Genomic DNA, 25,928 nt, shown 5'->3' with positions numbered 1-25,928 from the left:
GAAAACTTTCAGAATGCACTGTGTGTGTGTGTGTGTGTGTGGCCCCACTTGATGTGACCCAACTTGAATGCTCTCCTCCGGGGTCTACTTCAAGCCATCCCGTGGAGAGACTATGCTGTCGACTGTCACAGGATAGAGAGCAGAGATATGCAGGGAACAGCAGACATAAAACTCCCCTGAGACCCACACAGCCCAGCTGAATCGTGCGCACGCACACACACTTTCTTCTGCTCTCGCTCATTTCCACTTCAAGGCTCTGGCCTGCTGGTTGGCAGGGGAACAGTCTCAATTCACTCCTCCCACACTCCCTCTCCTTCCATCCCTCCATTCTTTCACCGCCCTGGACACAGAGACCTCATTCAGCACTGGAGCCTGACCCAGGAGACTCCTACCTCAGCATGTCTTTATAAGAACCCAGAGGGGCATCAGAGGTTGGCGTACCAATACACAGGACCACCTGACGGGGTCACAGGGAGCAGTACAATGAAACCCAGGGGAGTCAGAGGTAATATAGTAACAGGTGTTATGAGAGGTAGTGAATGAGGTAAGCCCCCCCCCCCCCCCCCCCCCCCCACTTTCAGCACTTGGAGAAACACTATACATCCAACCCATAAATCATCATCATCACCATTCTAGTTTGCATACCACTACAAATGAGAAGCTATTAACAGTTAACAAGCACTTTAAAAAAGAAATGGTCATATATTTTCCATTTCCTGCACTGTAAGGTCATAACATTATGTTAGCAGGGTGCTATTAACACAGAGCACTACTGTAGCTCAGCGCCCAGTCTATAAAACAGTCCATAAACGTCCAGCTGTTTATGTCTTCACAAACATTATGGGCAGGCAGCGTTGGCACGGTGACAGTGTGTACTGTGCACCCTGTAAATCTGTCAGATGGACTAAAGCCAAGGGAACCATTTTGATTCAGTCTGGAGATCATTGGTTTCCCTGTATTGGCCTGCAGTAGGTGTCACTGGATGAGTGAGCACAGCCATTTTGGATCACTGGGGAGATGGTTACCCTGTATTGGCCTGCAGAGTCTGTCAATGGCACAGCCATTTTGAGTCAGTGTTGCTGAGCGTCTATTCCATTCAAGAAGAGCAAAGAGGAACCCAGTCCAATCATAACTCCAATCGCTGACTTCACACACACACACAAACACGTGTGCGCACACAGAACTGATTCAAAATAAGACACATTACAAGTTACTGCCAAGCCCGAATATTAACTATCCGAGTACAGATTAATGATCAAATACAACATATTGAAATGCTAGGGGTTGAATAGGAACCAGGGCATAATGTATAACTCAATAACAGACGGGGATGATTCGTTGTTCCGTGGTTTCGCCACGGGCTGTAACACCATTAGGCTGGTGAGTGGAGCACTGTTCAATGCTCTAATGGATGGATGGGGAACAGCATGGCTGTGTTAGGGCCCACACTACAACCCTGGTTAGGTTCACTGGCCTGCACACATGACTCATCCTTTAATGGAATATACAGACACACTTTCCCTTTAATTATGGATACACTCATAGTGGTGTCAGAATAAGAGTACAGGGGATAACAGAGTGAGATTAGAATGTTTGTTGAATGATGGCTCAGTGCCTGAAGGGCAGGGATGGGTAACTGGCCCTCGGATAAAGCCCATCCCTGCTCTAGGATTATGTGAAATGTTCTTATTGATAGTTATTAAAGATCTGAGCACGCCGCACACGCCGCGCACACAACGTGCTGCTGGTGAATGAAAGTGACAGGCTGTGCAGTGTTGGCCCACACAGTCTCATGGAGCTCCTTTTGGGGGCAGAGGTCCACGGAGCAGAGAGGAATCCCTGTGTCAGTAACAGACTCTACACCCATCCCCTCGCATAGCCTCCCCTCACTCTGCCCTCCCCTGCACTCCCTCTGCCCTCCCTCACTCTGCCCTCCACTCCCCTCACGCTGCTCTCCCCTGCACTCCCTCTGCCTCCCTCACTCTGCCCTCCCCTGCACTCCCTCTGCCCTCCCTCACTCTGCCCTCCACTCCCCTCACGCTGCTCTCCCCTGCACTCCCTCTGCCCTCCCTCACTCTGCCCTCCCCTGCACTCCCTCTGCCCTCCCTCACTCTGCCCTCCCCTGCACTCCCTCTGCCCTCCCCTGCACTCCCTCTGCCCTCCCCTGCACTCCCTCTGCCCTCCCCTGCACTCCCTCTGCCCTCCACTCCCCTCACTCTGCATTCCCTCTGCCCTCCCTCACTCTGCCCTCCCCTGCACATCCTCTGCCCTCCACTCCCCTCACTCTGCATTCCCTCTGCCCTCCCTCACTCTGCCCTCCCTCACTCTGCCCTCCCTCACTCTGCCCTAACCCTCCATCACTCTCCTCTCCCTCTGCCCTGATCTCCCCTCCCCTCACTCTGCCCTGCTCTCCCCTCACTCTGCCCCGCTCTCCCCTCACTCTGCCCCGCTCTCCCCTCCCCTCACTCTGCCCCGCTCTCCCCTCCCCTCACTCTGCCCCGCTCTCCCCTCCCCTCACTCTGCCCCGCTCTCCCCTCCCCTCACTCTGCCCCGCTCTCCCCTCCCATCACTCTGCCCCGCTCTCCCCTCCCATCTCTGCCCTGCTCTCCCCTCCCATCACTCTGCCCTGCTCTCCCCTCCCATCACTCTGCCCTGCTCTCCCCTCCCATCACTCTGCCCTGCTCTCCCCTCCCCTCACTCTGCCCTGCTCTCCCCTCCCCTCACTCTGCCCTCCCCTCACAGACTCTCTTTCTCTGTATGTTTGTCTCTCTGTCTCTCTCTTTGTAAACTTCACACTCTCTCTCTAACCAGCAGCAGATATTCAAACCCAGCGGTTTACAAATTCCATTAATGTCTGTTGACAGTCTACAAACAAGATTTAATTGAATTACTCACAACTGACAGGAACAATAAGGCATGTGTGCTCAGCTTCATATGTTTCTCTCTTTGAAGCAGGCAAGAAATATTGACTGATTCCTGAAATTTGCAATTCAGAAAATGTATGTATAAGAAAGTATAAAAAGAGTTACTGAAAAATAAGATCAGTGGAATAAGGAGACAGAGAGACGGAACATGCTAGAGTTTCTCTCCAGTCTCCACCAGCCATTTGATAACCCTAGCACACACACATGTGAGGACCTACAGACACCAAGGTGTGGCAGCTCAGAGCGATGGCCAACTGACCACAGTCCTTGGGGTGCTGGTGGAGAGCTCCTCTAAAATAGCACAAAGGCTCACATCCACACACCCGACCCCGGTACCAGACCCTGTCAGACAGAGACTGAGTCAGGGCGGGATGATACACAACCCCAGTACCAGACCCTGTCAGACAGAGACTGAGTCAGGGCGGGATGACACACACAACCCCAGTACCAGACCCTGTCAGACAGAGACTGAGTGAGGGCGGGATGAGACACACACACACACACAATTCAGGATAGATGCAAATAATGAATTCATGCATTTCTAGCTGGAGTTTAGAGGAGGATGAAAAAATAGAGGCGGAGGGAGTCAAGAGACGCTCCACTCTTCTCTGCTGATAAACTACCAACAACATACTCTACGACCTCTCCATCTTCAGCACTTCTTACCCAGCCCCACCCCTCTTACCCAGCCCCACCCCTCTTACCCAGCCCCACCCTTCTTACCCAGCTCCACCCCTCTTACCCAGCCCCACCCCTCTTACCCAGCCCCACCCCTCTTACCCAGCCCCACCCCTCTTACCCAGCCCCACCCCTCTTACCCAGTGTGTCTTTGAGGTTCTTGACCAGAGATGCCTTCTTCACCAGGCTGTTCTTGCGCTCCACGTAGTTAGACGGGACGTAGCCTGTCTGGTTGGAGGCGTTCCTCACCCTCCACCACGTCTTGCTGTCGTCCAGCAGGGTGAGCCGCTCATTCTTCCGGATGTCAAGTTCCTGGTCCTGCTGGGCCGTGTAGTCCCACTTGGCTACAACTGTCACCTCCTCCATCATTTTTCATGGAGTCCCCCTGGCAGGGGGGTGGAAAGGAGAGGGAGAGATGGAAAGTTACACATCGACCCCAAATAAGACGAGAGACAGAAAGACAGAGGGTTGTCTAAATGTTAGCCAAAGCATTAGCCACCTATTATCACGGGAATGTGCGATGAACTGATCTTAACGCTAGAAATAAATTAACGATGAGACAATTATGGTAATGGGGAGATGTTAAGTGTGTGAGAGATTGAAAAAGAAAGCAGAAAAGCACACGAATATATAGAATCATACTAATGTAATCCTCTCTCCATTTCACACACGCCAGAATTACGACGTCAGATAAGATAAATCACTACCACATTCACATTAGATCATCAGCTTTACCATCTAACTACAGACCACATCTATCCAATCACACCGCAGGCATGAGGGCACTGCTTAGTGTGTGTGTGTGTGTGTGTGTGTGTGTGAGTGACAGGGATTAAGCATGCTCTATTTCACAGTGCAGGAGAGGAGTCAGGTGAACACAGTTTTACAGCACCACCTTTAGCTACTCTGTGTTAGCACGAGAATGTAAATGAAAGTGTGTGTATGCATGTATGCGCGCATCCGTACATGTACGTACAGTGCATTTGTAAAGTATTCAGACTCGTTCACTTTTTCCACATTTTTACATTACAGCCGTATTCTAAAATGGAGGAAAATGTTTGTTTTTTTAGAAACGTTTGCGAATATATGACAAAGATCACATTTACGTAAGTATTCAGTGCTTTGTTCACGCACCTTTGGCAGTGAATACAGCCTTGAGTCTTGGGTATAAAGCTACAAGCTTGGCACACCTGTATTTGGGGAGTTTCTCCCATTCTTCTCTGCAGATCCTCTCAAGCTCTGTCACGTTGCATTGGCAGCGTCCCTGCACAGTGGTTTTCAGGTATCTCCAGAGATGTTTGATCAGGTCCAAGTCCGGGCTCTGGCTGGGCCACTCAAGGACATTCAGAGACTTGTCACGAAGCCACTCCTGCGTTGTCTTGGCTGTGTGCTTAGGGTCATTGCCCTGTTGGAAGGTGAACCTTTGCCCCAGTCTGAGGTCCTAAGCGCTCTGGAGCAGGTTTTCATCAAGGATCTCTCTGTACTTTGCTCGTTCATTTTCCCCTCGATCCTGACTAGTCGCCCAGCACCTGCTGCTAAAAAACATCCCTACAGCATGATGCTGCCACTACCATTCTTCTCCATTCCTGACACTTGGAAATCAGGCCAAAGTGTTCAATCTTGGTTTCATCAGACCAGAGAATCGTGTTTCTCATGGTTTAAGAGTCCTTTAGGTGGCTTTTGGCAAACTCCAAGAGTGGCTTCCGTCTGGCCACTTTACCATAAAGGCCTGATTGGTAGAGTGCTGCAGAGATGGGAGAACCTTCCAGAAGGACAACCATCTCCACAGAGGAACTATTGAGCTCTGTCAGAGTGACCATCAGGTTCTTGGTCACCTCCCTGAACAAGGCTCTTCTCCCCCGATTGCTCAGTTTGGCCGAGCGGCCAGCTCTAGGAAGAGTCTTGGTGGTCTAAACTTCTTCCATTTAAGAGCGATGGAGGACAGTGTGTTCTTGGGGACCTTCAATGCTGCAGAAACTATTTGGTACACTTCCCCAGATCAGTGCCTCGACACAATCCTGTCTTGGAGCTCTATGGACTCCAATCAAGTTGTAGAAACATCAAGGATTATCAATGGAAACAGGATGCACCGGAGCTCAATTTCAAAGTCTCATAACAACATGTCTGAATATTTATGTAAATTGGGTATGTTTTTTACTTTAAATAAAATGTGGAAAAGTTCAAGGGGTCTGAATACTTTCTGAATGCACTGCATGTGTGCCTGTATGTGTGAGCGGCTGTATGTGTGAGCGGCTGTATGTGTGAGCGGCTGTATGTGTGAGCGGCTGTATGTGTGAGCGGCTGTATGTGTGAGCGGCTGTATGTGTGAGCGGCTGTATGTGTGAGCGGCTGTATGTGTGAGTGCCTGTATGTGTGAGCGGCTGTATGTGTGAGCGGCTGTATGTGTGAGCGCCTGTATGTGTGAGCGGCTGTATGTGTGAGCGGCTGTATGTGTGAGCGCCTGTATGTGTGAGCGGCTGTATGTGTGAGCGCCTGTATGTGTGAGCGGCTGTATGTGTGAGCGGCTGTGTGTGTGAGCGGCTGTGTGTGTGAGCGGCTGTGTGTGTGAGCGGCTGTGTGTGTGAGCGGCTGTGTGTGTGAGCGGCTGTGTGTGTGAGCGGCTGTGTGTGTGAGCGGCTGTATGTGTGAGCGGCTGTGTGTGTGAGCGGCTGTATGTGTGAGCGGCTGTATGTGTGAGCGGCTGTGTGTGTGAGCGGCTGTGTGTGTGAGCGGCTGTGTGTGTGAGCGGCTGTATGTGTGAGCGGCTGTATGTGTGAGCGGCTGTATGTGTGAGCGGCTGTATGTGTGAGCGGCTGTATGTGTGAGCGGCTGTATGTGTGAGCGCCTGTATGTGTGAGCGGCTGTATGTGTGAGCGGCTGTATGTGTGAGCGGCTGTATGTGTGAGCGGCTGTATGTGTGAGCGGCTGTATGTGTGAGCGGCTGTATGTGTGAGCGCCTGTATGTGTGAGCGGCTGTATGTGTGAGCGGCTGTATGTGTGAGCGGCTGTATGTGTGAGCGGCTGTATGTGTGAGCGGCTGTATGTGTGAGCGGCTGTATGTGTGAGCGGCTGTATGTGTGAGCGGCTGTATGTGTGAGCGCCTGTATGTGTGAGCGGCTGTATGTGTGAGCGGCTGTATGTGTGAGCGGCTGTATGTGTGAGCGGCTGTATGTGTGAGCGGCTGTATGTGTGAGCGGCTGTATGTGTGAGCGGCTGTATGTGTGAGCGGCTGTATGTGTGAGCGGCTGTATGTGTGAGCGGCTGTATGTGTGAGCGGCTGTGTGTGTGAGCGGCTGTGTGTGTGAGCGGCTGTATGTGTGAGCGGCTGTATGTGTGAGCGGCTGTATGTGTGAGCGGCTGTGTGTGTGAGCGGCTGTATGTGTGAGCGGCTGTATGTGTGAGCGGCTGTATGTGTGAGCGGCTGTATGTGTGAGCGCCTGTATGTGTGAGCGGCTGTATGTGTGAGCGGCTGTATGTGTGAGCGGCTGTATGTGTGAGCGGCTGTATGTGTGAGCGGCTGTATGTGTGAGCGGCTGTATGTGTGAGCGGCTGTATGTGTGAGCGGCTGTATGTGTGAGCGGCTGTGTGTGTGAGCGGCTGTGTGTGTGAGCGGCTGTGTGTGTGAGCGGCTGTGTGTGTGAGCGGCTGTGTGTGTGAGCGGCTGTATGTGTGAGCGGCTGTATGTGCGAGCGGCTGTATGTGCGAGCGGCTGTATGTGCGAGCGGCTGTATGTGCGAGCGGCTGTATGTGCGAGCGGCTGTATGTGCGAGCGGCTGTATGTGCGAGCGGCTGTATGTGCGAGCGGCTGTATGTGCGAGCGGCTGTATGTGCGAGCGGCTGTATGTGTGAGCGGCTGTATGTGTGAGCGGCTGTATGTGTGAGCGGCTGTATGTGTGAGCGGCTGTGTGTGTGAGCGGCTGTATGTGTGAGCGGCTGTATGTGTGAGCGGCTGTATGTGTGAGCGGCTGTATGTGTGAGCGGCTGTATGTGTGAGCGGCTGTATGTGTGAGCGGCTGTATGTGTGAGCGGCTGTATGTGTGAGCGGCTGTATGTGTGAGCGGCTGTATGTGTGAGCGCCTGTATGTGTGAGCGGCTGTATGTGTGAGCGGCTGTATGTGTGAGCGGCTGTATGTGTGAGCGGCTGTATGTGTGAGCGGCTGTATGTGTGAGCGGCTGTATGTGTGAGCGGCTGTATGTGTGAGCGGCTGTATGTGTGAGCGGCTGTATGTGTGAGCGCCTGTATGTGTGAGCGGCTGTATGTGTGAGCGGCTGTATGTGTGAGCGGCTGTATGTGTGAGCGGCTGTATGTGTGAGCGGCTGTATGTGTGAGCGGCTGTATGTGTGAGCGGCTGTATGTGTGAGCGGCTGTGTGTGTGAGCGCCTGTATGTGTGAGCGGCTGTATGTGTGAGCGGCTGTATGTGTGAGCGGCTGTATGTGTGAGCGGCTGTGTGTGTGAGCGCCTGTATGTGTGAGCGGCTGTATGTGTGAGCGGCTGTATGTGTGAGCGGCTGTATGTGTGAGCGGCTGTATGTGTGAGCGGCTGTATGTGTGAGCGCCTGTATGTGTGAGCGGCTGTATGTGTGAGCGGCTGTATGTGTGAGCGGCTGTATGTGTGAGCGGCTGTATGTGTGAGCGGCTGTATGTGTGAGCGGCTGTATGTGTGAGCGGCTGTATGTGTGAGCGGCTGTGTGTGTGAGCGGCTGTGTGTGTGAGCGGCTGTATGTGTGAGCGGCTGTATGTGTGAGCGGCTGTGTGTGTGAGCGGCTGTATGTGTGAGCGGCTGTATGTGTGAGCGGCTGTATGTGTGAGCGGCTGTATGTGTGAGCGGCTGTATGTGTGAGCGGCTGTATGTGTGAGCGGCTGTATGTGTGAGCGGCTGTATGTGTGAGCGCCTGTGTGCATGCGATGAGCACTATATTATTTGTATAGTAATAGAAAGCACCAACAAGAACTTAAATCATTGTGAATCCAGCACAATCCCAGGCTGGATGTGCTCAGTCTAACAGTTCTGTCCCGTCAAGCCCTCTGACAGCCTAATGATATTCTCTGGGTCCCACAGTGCCAGTGGAACGAAAAGCATCCTCACAATTCAGTGTCTATGTGAGAACGTACACTAACGTTCAAAAGTTTAGGGTCACTTCGAAAGAAAAGCAAATTTTTTGTCCAGTAAAATAACATACAATTGTTAATGTTGTAAATGACTATTGTAGCTGGAAACAGCTGATTTTCTAGAATATCTAGGCGTACAGAGGCCCATTATCAGCAACCATCACTACTGTGTTCCAATGGCACGCTGTGTTAGCTAATCCAAGTTTATCATTATAAAACCCTTTTGCAATTATGTTAGCACAGCTTAAAACTCTTATTCTGATTAAAGAAGCAACACAACTGGCCTTCTTTAGACACTGGACAGAGGAACTCTGCCTACAAGGCCAGCGTCGCGGAGTCCCCTCTTCACTGTTGACATTGAGACTGGTGTTTTGAGGGGTACTATTTAATGAAACTGCCTGTTGAAGACTTGTGAGGCGTCTGTTTCTCAAACTAGACAGTCTAATGTACTTGTCCTCTTGCTCAGTTGTGCACCGGGGCCTCCCACTCCTCTTTCTATTCTGGTTAGAGCCAGTTTGCGCTGTTCTGTGAAGGGAGTAGTACACAGCGTTGTACAAGATCTTCAGTTTCTTTGCAATTTCTCGCAAGGAATATCCTTCATTTCTCAGAACAAGAATAGACTGCCGAGTTTCAGAAGAAAGGTATTCGTTTCTAGCCATTTTGAGCCTGTAATCGAACCCACAAATGCGGATGCTCCAGATACTCTAGCCTAAAGAAGGACAGTTTTATTGCTTCTTTAATCAGGACAACAGTTTTCAGCTGTGCTAACATAATTGCACAAGGGTTTTCTAATGATCATTTAGCCTTTTAAAATGATACACTTGAATTAGCTAACACAACGTGCCATTGGATGGTTGCTGATGGTTGCTGATAATGGGCCTCTGTACGTAGATATTCCATTTTTTTTTTATCTGCCATTACCAGCTACAATAGTCATTTACAACATTAACAATGTCCACACTGTATTTCTGATCAATTTGATGTTATTTAAAATGGACAAAAAATTTGCTTTTTTTTTCTTTTTAAAAGGACATTTCTAAGTGACCCAAACTTTTGAACGGTAGTGTACGCCAGCGTTCAACCACTGCAGATGGGAAACTGAACATTCAAATAGATTAAGGAAGCATTGCCTAGTTAACATGAAACAGCGATGATTACTAAGAGGAAAAGAGAATGAATGTCCAATAGTCAACATTGTCCAACTGTTAAAGGAGAACACTAAAAACGTGTAAAAGTTAACTTGGGATGGGCATTTTAAATGGTTTCACTATAAGAACATCATGAATAATTTTATGATATCTAGATCGTATAAATATTAGGGATGCACGATATATCGGTGAACAGCTAAAAATGCCAACATCGGCCCGATGTCTAATTTAACGCCAATGTGCAAAACCAATGTCAAAGCTGACGTCCATACCTATATATCGTAAGTACATGACGTAATGACGCCATGTAAAATGTTGCTCTACACGTGCAACACAGCATTCCTAACCTAGCCCACAATGTCTGCTGTGAGGATCGAGCAGTCAACAAGTCCAGCAGTCATTTGAAAGAGTAAGAAAATTTCAGCGAGACAACTCAAAGTTGAAATCCATTAACGGCAAGATAATGGAATTCATTGCCCTTGACAATCAACCGTTCTCTGTCGTGGGTGAAGTTGGCATTCGCCGACTGGTCAAACACCGGTACACACTACCAAGTGAGCTATTTTTCAGATGTTGCCCTCCCGGAGTTACACAGTAATAGCGTCACTGCTGAGATTTGCACCAGCAATGTCAACCCCATGAGCATGCTGAGTCTGAGGAAAGCCGTATTGCTCAATAATGTGCTGGTTCTCATACCGCTGCTGCCATTGCAATGGCATTTGAGAACATGTTTGAAACTTGGACACATGAACACACTAGCTAGCTCCATTCAAACAACGGACTGGAGAAATAAGCTCATCAACTGTGCTTGCAGCAGACGTGATACCCTCTGGCATGGCATTGAAACGCCTGCTCAACAAAACTGCAGACACAGGCTGTGAACAAGTGATTTGGTGGTATTCTCTCTGTACTGTGTTGCCACCATGCTCCATGCTATGTACAAGGACTGCTACTTCGATGCAGACAAGTGCATACGGCCCAGTACATGACTGGGGCCAAGCTTCCTAAAATCCAAGTCATAGACTGTTTTCTCTGCTACCACACGGCAGGCGGTACCGGAGCGCCAAGTCTAGGACCAAAAGGCTCCTTAACAGCTTCTACCCCCAAGCCATAAGACTGCTGAACAATCAAATGGCCACTCTGCCTATTACATTGACACCCCCTCCATTTGTTTTTACACTGCTGCTACTCGCTGTTTATTATCTATGCATAGTCACTTCACCCCTACCTACATGTACACATTACCTCTAAGCTGTATATAGCCTCGTTACTGTGTTACTATTTATAATTTTTTACTTTAGTTTCTTTAGTAAATATTTTCTTAACCAACAGTGCAGTTCAAGAAAAGTTAAGGGCTTATAACATTTCACAGTAAGGTCTACACATGTTGTATTCCGCACATGTGACGTATAAAGTTTTTGATTTGATTTGAAACAGGGTTTACGCGAAATGTTACATACATGGCTGGACAAGATGGAAACGGACACAAAGTGACAGTGCACACCGAGGAAGAGAAACCAGGAACAGACAGCTGAAACTTCACTGCTTGACATGCATGATGAAATCCTGGTTGAGAATGAAACAACTGAACAAATGAACAACGAAACAGCAAAGTAAGTAAGGGATAAAAATAGGTTTTACTGGTAATGGGGACATGGGTAAATGCCAACAAAATAACTTTTTGGTCTGTGTGTGTGTAACCTTTATTTAACTAGGGAAGTCAGTTAAGAACAAATACTTATTTACAATGACGGCCTACCCAGGGCAAACCCAGACGACGCTGGGCCAATTGTGTGACGCACTATGGGACTCCCAATCATGGCCGGATGTGATACAGCCTGGATTCGAACCAGAGACTGTAGTGACGCCCCTTGCACTGAGATGCAGTGCCTTAGACCGCTGCGTCCGTGTGTGTGTGTGCGTAACTATTTAACTGTACTAATTTTAAATATTGGTTATCGGTATCGTTATTTGGGGGGAGGCAAGGAAAATATTGGGTATCAGCCGAAAATGTCATATCGGTGCATCATTAATATATATATATTCCTTTGCACTTCAATTGGGACTTACTTGCATGACTCAGGAGAGGCACTCTGCTTGTTGTTTCAGTACAGATGGGTGGGGGAGGGGCACAATAGAAGCAGGTGTGTCTCACAAGGAGGGAGAGAGAGAGAGAAAGTAGCCAAACCAACTCGCTCATGTTATCTAGACAAACTTGTTGCTGCAATAGATTAACATCTCATCTGGTAGTGTCTATCTTGACTGCATCAAATCCATGCATAGAATCCAGGCGAGCTACACTATCTAGCTAAATTAGTTAGCCAGCTAGCGAGACTAATGGAGTCTATTTTGCTGCTCTCACCGCATTCTTGTCTACAACAACTCCATTCATATTAAACAGCCTATCTGTTGGTTGATCCTTGTAGCCTACCCCTTCTCATTTAGCCAACGTATTATCGTAATTCCATTTGGCATTGATTGGAAATCTCCCACTTCACTTGCCACACATGGAGCCTCTGACAGTAGTGTTGCTTTGCTTGACCCACAATAACTAGATACGTACATAAATAGCCTAGTATTTTTTTAACGGGGTGCGCTACATTCAGACAGTTGAATAATGTCTAATATCATGGTTTAGCCATGTATGTAGAAATGTCACAGACCATTTTATTTTAGACAAACCTTTTTTAGTAATGTAAGCCTATATTTTTTCCCCAAAAAGTGTTGGTTCTTTTTAACATAAAGACACCAGCAAATCAGCATGTTAATAGAGAAATACTGTACCAATCAAAAGTTGACACCTACTCATTCCAGTCTTTATTTGGACTATTTTCTACATTGTAGGATAATAGTGAAGACATCAAAACTATGAAATAACACATATGGAATCATGTAGTAACCAAAAAAAAGTGTTAACCTCTCTAGGGGAGGGGGCAGCATTCGGAATTTTGGATGAAAAGCATGCCCAAATTAAACCGCCTGCTACTCGGGCCCATTCGGGTAGATTTGGATAGAAAACACTCTACCGTTTCTAAAACTGTTAAAATCGTGTCTGTGAATATAACAGAACTGATTTGGCAGGCGAAAACCTGAGAAAAATTCATTCAGGAAGTATTTTTGTTGTTGTTGGTTTTGTAGTTTTCTATTCAATGCCATTACAGTATCCATTGACGTAGGTCTCAATTTGCAATTCCTATGCCTTCCACTAGATGTCAACAGTCTTTAGAAATTGTTTCAGGCTTTTTGGATATAAAGAGACTATCGAACAAAAGGAACATTTATTGAGTGAATTAATGTCTTCTGAGTGCCACCATATAAAGATCATCAAAGGTAAGGGATTAATTTTATCTCTAAGTTTTGTAAAGCTTCTGCTTGGCTGGTTACTGTTTGTAATAATTTGTCAACTGGGCTATGTTCTGGGCTAGGTATGTTCTGGGCTAGGTACGCTTTCGCCAAAAAGCATTTTATAAATCTGACACCGTGTTTGGATTAACAAGAAGTTAATCTTTAAACCTATGTAAAATATGTTTTGTTTTCTGAATTTTTATAATGAGCATTTCTGTATTTGAATTTGGCGCTCTGCAATCTCACTGGATGTTGGCCAGATGGGACGCTAGCGTCCCACATACCCTAGAGAGGTTAAACAAATCAAAATATATGTATTTATATTTGAGATTCTTTAAAGTAGCCACCTTTTGCCTCGATGACAGCTTTGTACACTTTGCATTGTTGGGGGTCAAAATCATTTTTCTTGTGTTTTTTGAGGTGGAACAACCCAGTGGGGAAAAACAGAATGCTGCTACAGTGTGGGGGTGTGTCAAAAAAACTGGAGCAAGCAAGCAGGCAAGCAGGCAGACAGGCAGACAGGCAGACAGACAGGCACAGCAATAAATGACAAAACATCCAGTCCCACAAAAGAGAGACACTAGGGATCACACATTTCCTTTCTCATATCGTCTTCTACACTTTATTCTTTAATGAGGGCAATTCACAGATGAAGCTCCGCCACAAAGGACCGTATAACTCACGAGAAGAGTAGCTACACAATTACACCACATAAAAGATTCCATTACCGCTGGAAAGATAAATATCTTCAGATATAGACCACTGTATTTCATAAATTCAAATGGATTACTCCGAGACTCGGGCGTTTAACACAGGATATTAAACTCCACTTCAATAAGGCCAGATCCACAGAGAGGCTGAAGAAATTCTACACAACTATCACCTATGAATGCTATCCAGGACAGGCTCATCTCTTAATGCAGTGTCTACGGGTGTTTTAGCTAAATGTGTGGGTCATTTGGGGCGGCAGGTATCCTAGTGGTTAGAGCGTTGGACTTGTAACCGAAAGGTTGCAAGATCGAATCCCCAAATCTGTCGTTCTGACCCTGAACAAAGCAGTTCCTAGGCCATCATTGAAGATAAGAATTTGTTCTTAACTGACTTGCCTAGTTAAATAAAGGTAAACTATAAATGTAATGTATAGTATATCAGACCTCCTACTGTCACACTAGACTCGTCACAGCCTCTGGAGTAGAGGACGACCGAGTATGATTTTTCAACGCCGATACCGATTATTGGAGGACCAAAAAAGCCGATACCGATTAATCTGCTGATTTTTTATTTATTTATTTGTAATAATGACAATTACAACAATACTGAATGAACACTTATTTTAACTTAATATAATACATCAATAAAATCAATTTAGCCTCAAGTAAATAATGAAACATGCATACCAGGTCAATTTGGTTTAAATAATGCAAAAACAAAATGTTGGAGAAGAAAGTAAAAGTGCAATATGTGCTATGTAAGAAAGCTAACGTTTCAGTTCCTTGCTCAGAACATGAGAACATATGAAAGCTGGTGGTTCATTTTAACATGATTCTTCAATATTCCCAGGTAAGAAGTTTTAGGTTGTAGTTATTGTAGGACTATTTCCCTCTATACCATTTGTATTTCATTAACCTTTGACTATTGGATGTTCTTATAGGCACTTTAGTATTACCAGTGTAACAGTATAGCTTCCGTCCCCCTCCTCGCTCCTCCCTGGGCTCGAACCAGCAACACAACGACAACAGCCACCATCGAAGCAGCGTTACCCATGCAGAGCAAGGGTACCAACTACTAGGCTCAGAGCGAGTGACATTTGAAACGCTATTAGCGCGCGCTAACTAGCTAGCCAGTTTACTTCGGTTACACCAGCTTCATCTCGGGAGTTGATAGGCTTGAAGTCATAAACAGCGCAATGCTTGACGCACAACGAAGAGCTGCTGGCAAAGCGCCCGAAAGTGCTGTTTGAATGAATGTTTATGCGCCTGCTTCTGCCTACCACCGCTCAGTCAGATACTTAGATACTTGTATGCTTGTATGCTCAGTCAGATTATATGCAACGCAGGACACGTTAGATAATATCTAGTAATATCATCAACCATGTGTAGTTAACTTGTGATTATGATTGATTGTTTTTTATAAGATAAGTTTAATGCTAGCTAGCAACTTACCTTGGCTTACTGCATTCGCGTAACAGGCAGTCTCCTTGTGGAGTGCAACGAGAGAGAGGCAGGTCGTTATTGCGTTGGACTAGTTAACTGTAAGGTTGCAAAATTGGATCCCCCGAGCTGACAAGGTGAAAATCTGTCGTTCTGCCCCTAAACAAGGCAGTTAACCCACCGTTCCTAGGCCGTCATTGAACATAAGAATGTGTTCTTAACTGACTTGCCTAGTTAAATAAAGGTGAATATATATATATATATATATATATATATATATATATATAAATAAATAAATAAATAAATAAATAAATAAATAAATATAAATAAATAAATAAATAGGCGCCCAAAAATACCGTTTTCCGATTGTTATGAAAACTTGAAATCGGCCCTAATTAAATCTGCCTTTCCGATTTAATCGGTCGACCTCTACTCTGGAGTGCCATGAGTCTGATAAGAGAGTACAAGCATTTGTGTAGCATTGAAATACAGTGAACGTGACCCTGCTTGCACACCCCAAAGCTGCACAACAGGATTCCCTCACAGGCCTGGGAAGGAAGGGAGGAGGTAGAGGAAGGGAGGAGGAGGGACTTTGGGAGGAGAGGAGCAGGTCAAATCTTGCCTGTGATCCTTGCCCTGGGAGGAATGTAGAATGATCAGTTAGTGAGGTATAACCAATGTGGCTTACAGAACAGCTGTATGTCACAGTTACACACCAATTTTGTCCCCAGGCGATAATGGGGCGGAAGTGTCTGGTATCGAGATTACACACACATCCAATTGCAAATCAACCGCACACACTCGTGTAGATTTGCAAGGATCCGACAGGCAAAAAGAGTATTACAATAAACCACCTGTATCCCCCCTTCTCTCTCCTCTCGTTCTCCCTCTCCTCTTTCGCTCTCATTTATCGCCCCATTTATCAGCATTCTAATACTGACTCATTCTCCCTCAGAGTGATGGCCCTGCCTCCCTCCGTATCCACGATGATTATTCAGTCTCCCCAATGACCGTGCTCATTAGGGAGAGTGATGGGGATGCCACTCAGAATCACATCAATCCTCCTCGCTGGACGCTCACACACGCGCCAACAGGCGGCAAACACACCATCAGCCACACACGATCAGCTTACCTCAGTTCTGTGTGAGATGTGTTACAGCTCACACTTCTGGTCTCCAGGCAGAGCTGTAGTACATAACTCTCTTAATTCAATTACTGAGTCTCTTTCCCTACAGCCATCTAGCTTTAGCTGCATTGCCATGTGTGCCTGCCTGCTATTGTCGAATTGCGTCTGTAAAGGATAAATCTGGGAGAAACCAAGGAAGGGAGACATTGAGGTAAACAAATGGAAAATAAAAAAAGGAGGTAGCGGGAGAATAAAGGGGAGAAAGAGAGGGAGTCTCTGCTCGCCCCATCCCTCTATTGAGAGAGTTAAAAGGAAAGAAGCACAACAGAATGCTGAGTTGAATTCCTCCTGGACTTCACAGCTCCTCATTGAGGGGGAGAGAAAAAAGCTCCCAGGCCTTTTCAGCACAACACAAAGAGGAAGGGATAGTAAAAGAGGATTAAAGAAAATAAAAGTTTTTTTTTTTTAAAGAGAAAAAGACTGGCACAGTTCTCTGTTTGGCATTCAGGTCAAAAACACAGTAAGAGAAAAAACCAATGGAACAAACTGTTCTCCTCCTTCCCTTCTTTTCCCAGTACTCTCATTTGTTTGATGCTGTTTGCTTTGAGTTGTTTCTCAGAGTAGGAAGCTGGTTAATATCCATTTGGACCATCCTGAATAAATACACTGCAGCATACAGAATAAGCTCCTGGTACTCCCATGGACCAACCGGTTCACTGTGATCTGAAAAGCACCCACAACAGACTGCTTTGGCTGGTTGTGAATGAAAACAGGTCAAAGCCCTCGTCATCGGGGCCAAATGAATTGGAACACTGTCAATGTTAATGATCTGTTTTATAGTGAGCCCAGTGCCACTGTCATGCCAGAGCATTCTTTCCACACCTGCCCTGGTATGCAATGCAGTTGGCTAGGCCCATCTCTCTGACAGGGTTCAGTTTGAGCGGTGGAAAATGACTATCGTGTTTGAAGTCATCAAAGAGGACAGAGTGAAAAATGTCAGACCGAATGTTCTGATGGTTCAGGGAGGTCCGAAAGGCAGACGACATCATGCCGTCCTTTCAACTGCCTACTCAAAATAAACCCTCAGGAGATAAGCTACTGAGAACGCTCTGACCACAGAACGAGAACCACTCCTGCAGTCACTTAGCCAGCCACTTCATGGTGATATCATAGGGACTGAAGAAGCTCCTGCAAGTCCTGATCAAAGCAACTCTGATTAAACCATATCACTGACAAAACCCTGTTTGGCAAAGTGGATGGGATGGAGTGTAAGTGTTAGACTGAAATAGCCAGATTCCCTTCTCTTCCTCATCATTTCTACAAAAGTTACACATCAAAGCTAAACTAATACATTTGATAGATTTTCTGTACAGTGTACACCGTTTCTAAATCAGGATATAGTCTACTTTCTGTGAATGCTTTCCCACTCAGTTAGTGCTTCAGAAAGCAGCGATGTGATTATTTTCTGACAGTATCACTCCCCACTCCATCTTTCTCCTCTGCACAGAGAAAATAGTAGCATGGGTTTTCTGTTTTTGTCAGCAGCCTTGGACAGCGTTTGGACAGCGCTTTCACACTTATGCCCATCTTCATTAAAAGGCTGACTACAGAAATGAGGGATTTCTCCCTTTATGGCTGTCCTCCCCCCTACTTCTTTCCTCCATTCACTCTCCTTTCTCACATCACTCGTTTTCTGTCATTTCTTTCCCTCCCCCTGAGTGGGAGAGACATTGTTTAGTGAGTTTCCATGGTTCTACTTGGTCCTATATCAGACTGGTCAGACTGCGACTGGTCCCCCCCCCCCCCCCCCCCCTGAAATCCTCCTTTCTCTCCTCTGCTACTCTTCTATTCTCACTCTCTGTTCATTCTTTCCATACTTATTCTTCTCCATTTAATGGCTCCTACATCTCCTGAGTTTTCCTTCCTCTCATTACCTCCCACGCTACCATCTCTTACTCCCCTCCACCCACACACACCCCCCTTTTCCACCTCTCCTGATCATCCATCATGAATATGTCTATCATAAAGATAATTTGACCCTTGAATTCCGTTACTCTAAACATACATTTATAAACATTACCTCCCTGCATCCTTGTGTCTCACCATCTACATAGGACAGGACTTCCCAAACTCAGGGTTTTGCCCTAGCACTACACAGCTGATTCAAATGATCAACTAATCATCCAGCTTTGATCATTTGAATCAGTTGTGTAACGTTAGGTCAAAAACCAAAACATGCACCCCTTGGGGTCCCGAGGACAGAGCTCGGGAAACGATGACGTAGGAGATCAAACAAAAATGACTTACGTTTGGGGTCCTGGGACAAAAATATTTGTAATAAAGCTATGCCTGTACACTCAGAAAGTATTCAGATTGGAGTTGGATTGAAATCGGAATTTAAAAATGTGGTCAACCAATAAAGGTATAGGTGCTGGAGAAAGTTGATTTATTTACATGACTAGTCTCAACCCCTCCCTTTCCTTTTCATGACTCACTACCTCAGGGTTCTATTGTATGACCGTTGTTTAGTTCCTGTTAATCTCCCCTTCTTTGTTCATTTCTTACCGCTTCAATGGATGTGCACCCGACAACAGTGTTAATCATGTTCTCTATATTTTTACTCCCGGAGAGGTGAGTCTGGCCGCTTGCGCCATGCCCCTGGGCACAGCATCACAAAGCACACAATACAAAGCAAATGACAGGCAATGGACTGAAAATAACAGCTTTGATGTACAGATCTGTTTGTTAAGTCCTGTCTGGAGGAGTAACGCTGTGGTTTGTGAGTGCGGCTAAATGCCTGTGTGTGTGTGTGTGTGTGTGTGCCACAGTGTAATCAGCCATAGGGTCAACCAAAGGGGAAAATACAACAGAAATGCCTGTGGGCTAAAGCCACTGCACTGTATTGAACATCATCATTGATTACAGTACTACACGCTCTCTCCCCCCAGCACACTCAAACACAATCCTCATCACTTTACTTATGCAGCCTCCTTTGTGTTGGTGTGAGTGACCGTACAGGAAGGGGTTCTGTGGCACAACCACCTGGAGCAAATATGACTCCTGGGGCATCTGAATTGTCCCGCTAGGTGCTCATAGAATTAGACACAATGTGAAGCATTTTGAGACTCTCCATTATCACTGGTGTAATAGTCTAGTGATTTTACAGCCCGAACGTCGTTACGAGTCTGGACGTGTACCGCAATCTCAAAAACATGAACAAAAAAAACGAGGCAAAGATGGTGGCGTTTGTCGTCCAGCCCGCCAGCAGAGGAACAACAAATTAGGGTAGTCAGTCTGCAAAGAGAGAGGGAGCCCACCGACCCAGCTGACTAATGAGACTTAGAGACAGATCATGTTTCTCGTCTGAAACACATAATAAGGCCAGCCCCTCCACTGACATCCTGTGGGTTAGCGGTGTGATTTAACATGAGTTGATTACTTTCCCTTTCGGTGGAACAGCAAGGACAGGAGTGACAGAGTAGCTAGACGTTGGCCCAGCCTAAGAACTGATACAGGGACAGATACGTATCATATTTCTCTGATGACAACAAATAGTTGACTTGTCAAATCAAGTGTGCTAATGTTCGAATAGAACAAAGACGTGGAATGTGGAGGTCCTCAAGGACTGGGTTGGGATATGTAACACTTATAATGTAACGGCAGTAATGTAGGTAACACTTATAATGTAACGTCAGTAATGTAGGTATGTAAAAACCCATCCCCTGAACATCAACAAGATTCCTGGTTCTGTTGATCACACACAAACGCACGCTGCACAACCCTCCACGCTGCACAACACTCCACGCTACACAACCCATATACAACCCCTCCACGCTACACAACCCCTCCACGCTACACAACCCCTCCACGCTACACAACCCCTATACAACCCCTCCACGCTACACAACCCCTATACAACCCCTCCACGCTACACAACCCCTATACAACCCCTCCACGCTACACAACCCCTCCACACCGCACAACCCCTCCACGCTACACAACCCCTATACAACCCCTCCAAACCGCACAACCCCTCCACGCTACACAACCCCTATACAACCCCTATACAACCCCTCCACACCCCACAACCCCTATACAACCCCTCCACGCTGCACAACCCCTATACAACCCCTCCACCCCTCCACAACCCCTCCACGCTCCACAACCCCTCCGATATGTAGGAAAGAGTAAGAAACAGTGAAGCAGAACACAGATCTGCTGGTGTAAGCAATACAGTTAGCTCAAAGGGTAAACTCAGCTGTCTGTAGCTTATACACACTCAGCACACAGAGGGAATGTGATGCCACTAGTGTCCAGTTACCTGCAGGTTAGTCTCCCACTACTGTTTACCCTGCCATTTAGTACAGGTCAGGCTGTGTCCTTCTCCTGTGATTGGCTGCTAAAACACCTGTCAAAACATGATGCATGTGTTCTCTGATTTAGTAGAGCTCCACCTAACTATCTGTCACTCAACACAATGGAGACCACTACGCCAGCTGAATTGAACACACACACAGCAAACACGTGTAGGGGGAAAACATTGTCTGAACTTCAGAATCAATGTGGGGGAAGATTTAGCTTCAGATGCCACAAACTCTCTCGTTCGCTGTTCACAAGTACGTGAACAGAAACAAGAACCTCCAAGCTACTCCTGTTAGTGAACTGTTCCTGTTTTGCTCATTAGTACCGGTGCCATGCCTACCTGGGAGAACAGACGCAGCAGACCAGTGTGAACGTGGGTGTTCATGTTACGAGTTTGAGTTAAGAAACGTAGAAGCCTAAAGGGGGGGTTGAAGAGGTCTGGTACTACAATGGGGGCTGGTACTACAATGGGTTCAAACATCAGACACCTTCACCCATCATTAATGTAATGATGTGTTTATGTACATGTGTAATTATATACTGAACAGAAATGTAAAACGCAAGGTAAAGTGTTGGTCCCATGTTTCATGAGCTGAAATAAAAAGATCCCAGAAATGTTCCATACGCCATAAAGAACTGGCCTCACAACCACAGACCACGTGTAACCACGCCAGCCCACGACCTCAACATCCGGCTTCTTCACCTGCGGGATCGTCTGAGACCAGCCACCCGGACAGCTGATAGAAATACTCATCAGTTCTGTCTGTAATTAAGGGAAAAACTAATTGGCTGGCTCCCAAGTGGGTGGGCCTATGCCAAAACCAGGCCCACCCATTGCTGCACCCCTGCCCAGTCATGTGAAATCCACAGATCAGGGCCTGGTTTGATTTGAATTCATTTCAATTGACTGATTTCATTATATGAACTGTAACTCAGTAAAATCTTTGAAATTGCATGTTGCGTTTATATTTTTGTTCCGTATAAATGCACGACAACAAATCAAATTAATTTATATAGCCCTTCTTACATCAGCTGATATCTCAACGTGCTGTACAGAAACCCAGCCTAAAACCCCAAACAGCAAGCAATGCAGGTGTAGAAGCACGGTGGCTAGGAAAAACTCCCTAGAAAGGCAGGAACCTAGGAAGAAACCTAGAGAGGAACCAGGCTATGAGGGTTGGCCAGTCCCCTTCTGGCTGTGCCTAGTGGAGATTATAACAGAACATGGCCAAGATGTTCAAATGGCTGGCTCCCAAGTGGGTGGGATCCCTCCAAGGCAATGGAAGGCAGCTAACCTGGGAAGGATGACTATTCTCTACTACATTAACTACATGTGTGTGAGAGAGAGATTGACAGCTTTGTGTACACATACAGGGTGCAGTGCAGTCACTGTGGGCACCATTAGGTGTGATAATGTGTGTGTGTGTGTGTGTGTGTATATTCAAGAAGCAAAGCATAACATGTGGTTATGTGTCTCCCAGGCTTCACGCACAGCCTGCCTTCAGGGAGTTCAGATCAGCATGTGTAACAGAGTCTGACTAGGGCTGGGCAACATGGCCTAAAAATGGTATCTACATATTTCAAATGTTCTCTCTAAATAAGCTTTGTTGTACAATTAAAAAGGTCAAATAAACTGCATTTTAAACCGTCAGCAATAATTGAATGAATTAAGGGTGTGTGAAACTACACTAAATATAAGCCCCACTAATCATGTTATCAAAAATAAGCACTGATCGATCTGGCATTGAAGTCTGTACAAAAACAATTTTCTTCCCTTTTTGTTACAAATTGACCCAGAACTATGCAAAATGCACATTCACTAATAATAACTTCTTGTGGTAGGTTTTACAGAACATTAACACAGGTCTCATCTCTCTAGCACAAGCCCACATGCTAGTGAGTAGCCAGCTAATCTTTATATTTCAAGTTTAGACACATTTGATCTATTTACTAGAACAAGGTGGAACATTTGAGTTGTTATGAACAAACCCTTCTGTCCATCTCCAACTGTTTGAACAGCATGCCAGGCTGTCCACTTCGTTCAGATGTTGAACTCAAGTGGTCTACCTTATTTCTCAGAATGAGAACGAGTTGACAATTCCTTATAGAATTGTGTGTTATGATTATTGTCCATTTCTAAAACAGACTAGACAGCTAGTATAACAGACGTTGGCTGAAATGCAGCTAGTGGTATGTGCAATGCCGCGAGACAAACTGAGCATACTTTTTCCAAAATCAATGTTCATTGATACGCTTGTTTTAGTAGTGTCTGCTCTGCGCGCAATTGGATTAGTTGAGAGATTAGTCGAAATTAAATGAAAACGTTCCACAAAAATGTGCATCTGAAAACCATAAACTGGCACGCAACGCAGATCGGTAGAAATGGTCAGATAAATTGCCATTCCACATGAGAAAGGTTGGAGACTCCTCATGTAGCCTATTACCCACAACTTCAGGAGAGCAACGGCAGAATCTGCAATAACCAGTAGGAGGGTATATTTCCTGGTTATCTTGATCTCTGGCTCCCTCAAGTCATTTGTGTCTGATTTCATCAAACAGTGCCCTTAAATTGTATTTATTTATTTTTATTGAACCTTTAGTTAACTAGGAAAGTCAGTTAAGAACTAATTCTTATTTACAATGAAGTCCTACCGGGGAACAGTGGGTTAACTGCCTTTCTCAGGGGCAGAACGACAGATTTTCACCTTGTCAGCTCGGGGATTCGATCCAGCAACCTTTCGGTTACTGGCCCAACGCTCTAACCATCAGGCTTCCTGCATCAGACAAGCTCAATGCATATATAATTGATTTTATTAAAACGCATAGGGTGTGTCTATGAAAAAAATACAGGTTTTATCATTTAGACCATTCGATTGGTCGATACAAGACTTTCGTTCGACAAAGTTATTTTTTAGTCGGGGACAGCCCTACCTCTATTACAGTAAAATAATGGCTCAATGTGTTCGTTTCGGTATCTATATGACCGATTCTGTTGGGCCAAACCTCAAATGCAAATGTCAGAGAGGAAGAAGTGATCTCTAAACTTAAACTGGTGTGAGTGGCAGGGGGAGGGGCTTGGTGTGTGTGTATAAAAAGAGAGAAGTTTCTCTCACCAAAATGGATCCAAAATGGACCTAAGCTTGTCGCCTGCCTTCCCGCCTTTGGGACAACGACTCCCATTGTTAAGGTGGGAGGCATGAGCATCTCGTCATATGCAGATTTCTGGTGTAAATGGGAATGTGCACACAGCACAGAAGAAGGAGACGAGACTAAAAAGACAACATGAGAACAAGCGTACAAGAAACGCACATAAAAACGAATACAAAAAAAGCTTGATTCTTGTGGAACAGGCATTTGGTACAGGCATTTGGTACAGGCATTTGGAACAGGCATTTGGAACAGGCATTTGGAACAGGCATTTGGAACAGGCATTTGGAACAGGCATTTGGTACAGGCATTTGGAAAAGGCATTTGGAACAGGCATTTGGAACAGGCATTTGGAACAGGCATTTGGAACAGGCATTTGGTACAGGCATTTGGTACAGGCATTTGGAACAAAAACATGAATTCGATACATCTCCCAGCCCTCCATCTGACTACACAAGGCAGTCGTGTACCCTTGCAACTGAACTTCAAGCCCTGAGGAAGATGACATCACTGCTCGATGCTAATAGCCATTGGGTTCTTCAACTTTTTCAGCACGGGACCCAAGCTTAGGAAAACATGCAACTATACATAAATATGGGTACATTACATTGCCCTTATGCCTAAAACTATAGCAATATAGACAATAACAATGAAATTAGATACCCATATGAATAGCTATGGATGTTTATTGTTCCCCATTAAAAACACTTACATATTCGTCAAGGGGCGAACTGTTGCTGTCAAAATACAATAAGTCATTTTCATTCTGAACAGGAAGAATCTGATCGCATCACACAGGTATAACAGAACACACACAGGCTCCGTTTGATCGTGCAACCCTAAGTAACAGTACAGATAAATGGTCAGGCCTACTGTACATCTTACTGTAGAAATGATTGTTGGAACTGTAACTTAAAATAAAATAGGTCATTGTTATTATGAACTAGAATAAACTGATCACATCACACAGATGTTGACCAGAAAGACAAACAAACAAAAACACTCCTAATAAGAGGTGTGTGGCTGGTTGAAGTTTTCAACAAGCAGGTCTATTCTGGGCTTCGTTTTTTAGTCTGTTTCTGTACTTGTTTTTTTTTTTAAGTGCGTCAGAGTTGAGAACCCTGACTCGCGTAGGTATGTGGTGCCAAACTGGATCAGAACATCTACTGCTTTGTCAGTTAGCGATACCGATTTCCGATATTTACCTTGGTAAAAAAACGCCACCAATACTTATAATATTTAGCGCCCTTTTAAGCATTTTAGTACAATTAAATAGTTAACACACACGGACACGGACACAGCGGTCTAAGGCACTGCATGTCAGTGCAGGAGGCGTCACTACGGTCCCTGGTTCGAATCCAGGCTGTATCACATTCGGCCGTGATTGAGAGACCCATAGGGCAGAGCACAATTGGCCCAGCGTCCTCCAGGTTTGGCCGGGGTAAAGAAAAATAACAAAAGTTATTTTGTTGGCATTTACCCATGTCCCCATTACCAGTAGAACATAATCAAAACCTATTTATATCCCTTACTTGCTGTGCTGTTTCATTGTTCATTTGTTTCATTCTCAACCAGGATTTCATCATGCATGTCAAGCAGTGAAGTTTCAGCTGTCTGTCCGTGGCTTCTCTTCCTTGGTGCCCGTTTCCATCTTGTTCAGCTGTGTGTGTAACATTTCACGTAAACCATGTTTCTTGTCTGCATCGAAGTAGCAGTCCTTGTACCTAGCATGGAGCATGGTGGCAAAAGAGTAGAGGCTCGGAGGGAATACGAGCAATACGGCTTTCCTCAGTACAAAATCCTCATCGACCCACTGTGCTGTCAGACTCTGCATGCTCATGGGGTTGACATTGCTGGTGCAAATGTCAGTCGTGAAGCTAATAACAGTGACACCCATAGCAAGTAGATCACAGACGTACGTTTCAACAATACTGTAAC

At 45.9% G+C, this 25,928-nt stretch overlaps 1 protein-coding gene across 2 annotated transcripts in view; it reads right to left on the bottom strand.

Moving 5' to 3' along the window:
* The window catches only part of LOC110501322 (cytoplasmic protein NCK2), a 51,846-nt gene that overhangs the window by 5,876 nt on the left and 20,042 nt on the right, over positions 1-25,928 (bottom strand). Inside the window, exons 1-2 of one of the 2 annotated variants that reach the window (XM_021578800.2) lie at positions 16,488-16,627; positions 3,743-3,987 (exon numbers count right to left, since the gene is read on the bottom strand). In XM_021578800.2, coding sequence (XP_021434475.1) covers positions 3,743-3,971 — 229 coding nt within the window. In that variant the 5' untranslated portion in view covers positions 3,972-3,987; positions 16,488-16,627. Of the gene's footprint in view, positions 1-3,742; positions 3,988-16,487; positions 16,628-25,928 lie in introns of those variants that run through there. The other variant, XM_021578799.2, reaches the window with a different exon arrangement.

The sequence above is a fragment of the Oncorhynchus mykiss genome, chromosome 22, assembly GCF_013265735.2.
Source record: "Oncorhynchus mykiss isolate Arlee chromosome 22, USDA_OmykA_1.1, whole genome shotgun sequence".
Taxonomy (NCBI): domain Eukaryota; kingdom Metazoa; phylum Chordata; class Actinopteri; order Salmoniformes; family Salmonidae; genus Oncorhynchus; species Oncorhynchus mykiss.
The sequence above is the reverse complement of the archived record's forward strand: the minus strand, read 5'-3'. Positions and strand labels throughout refer to the sequence as shown.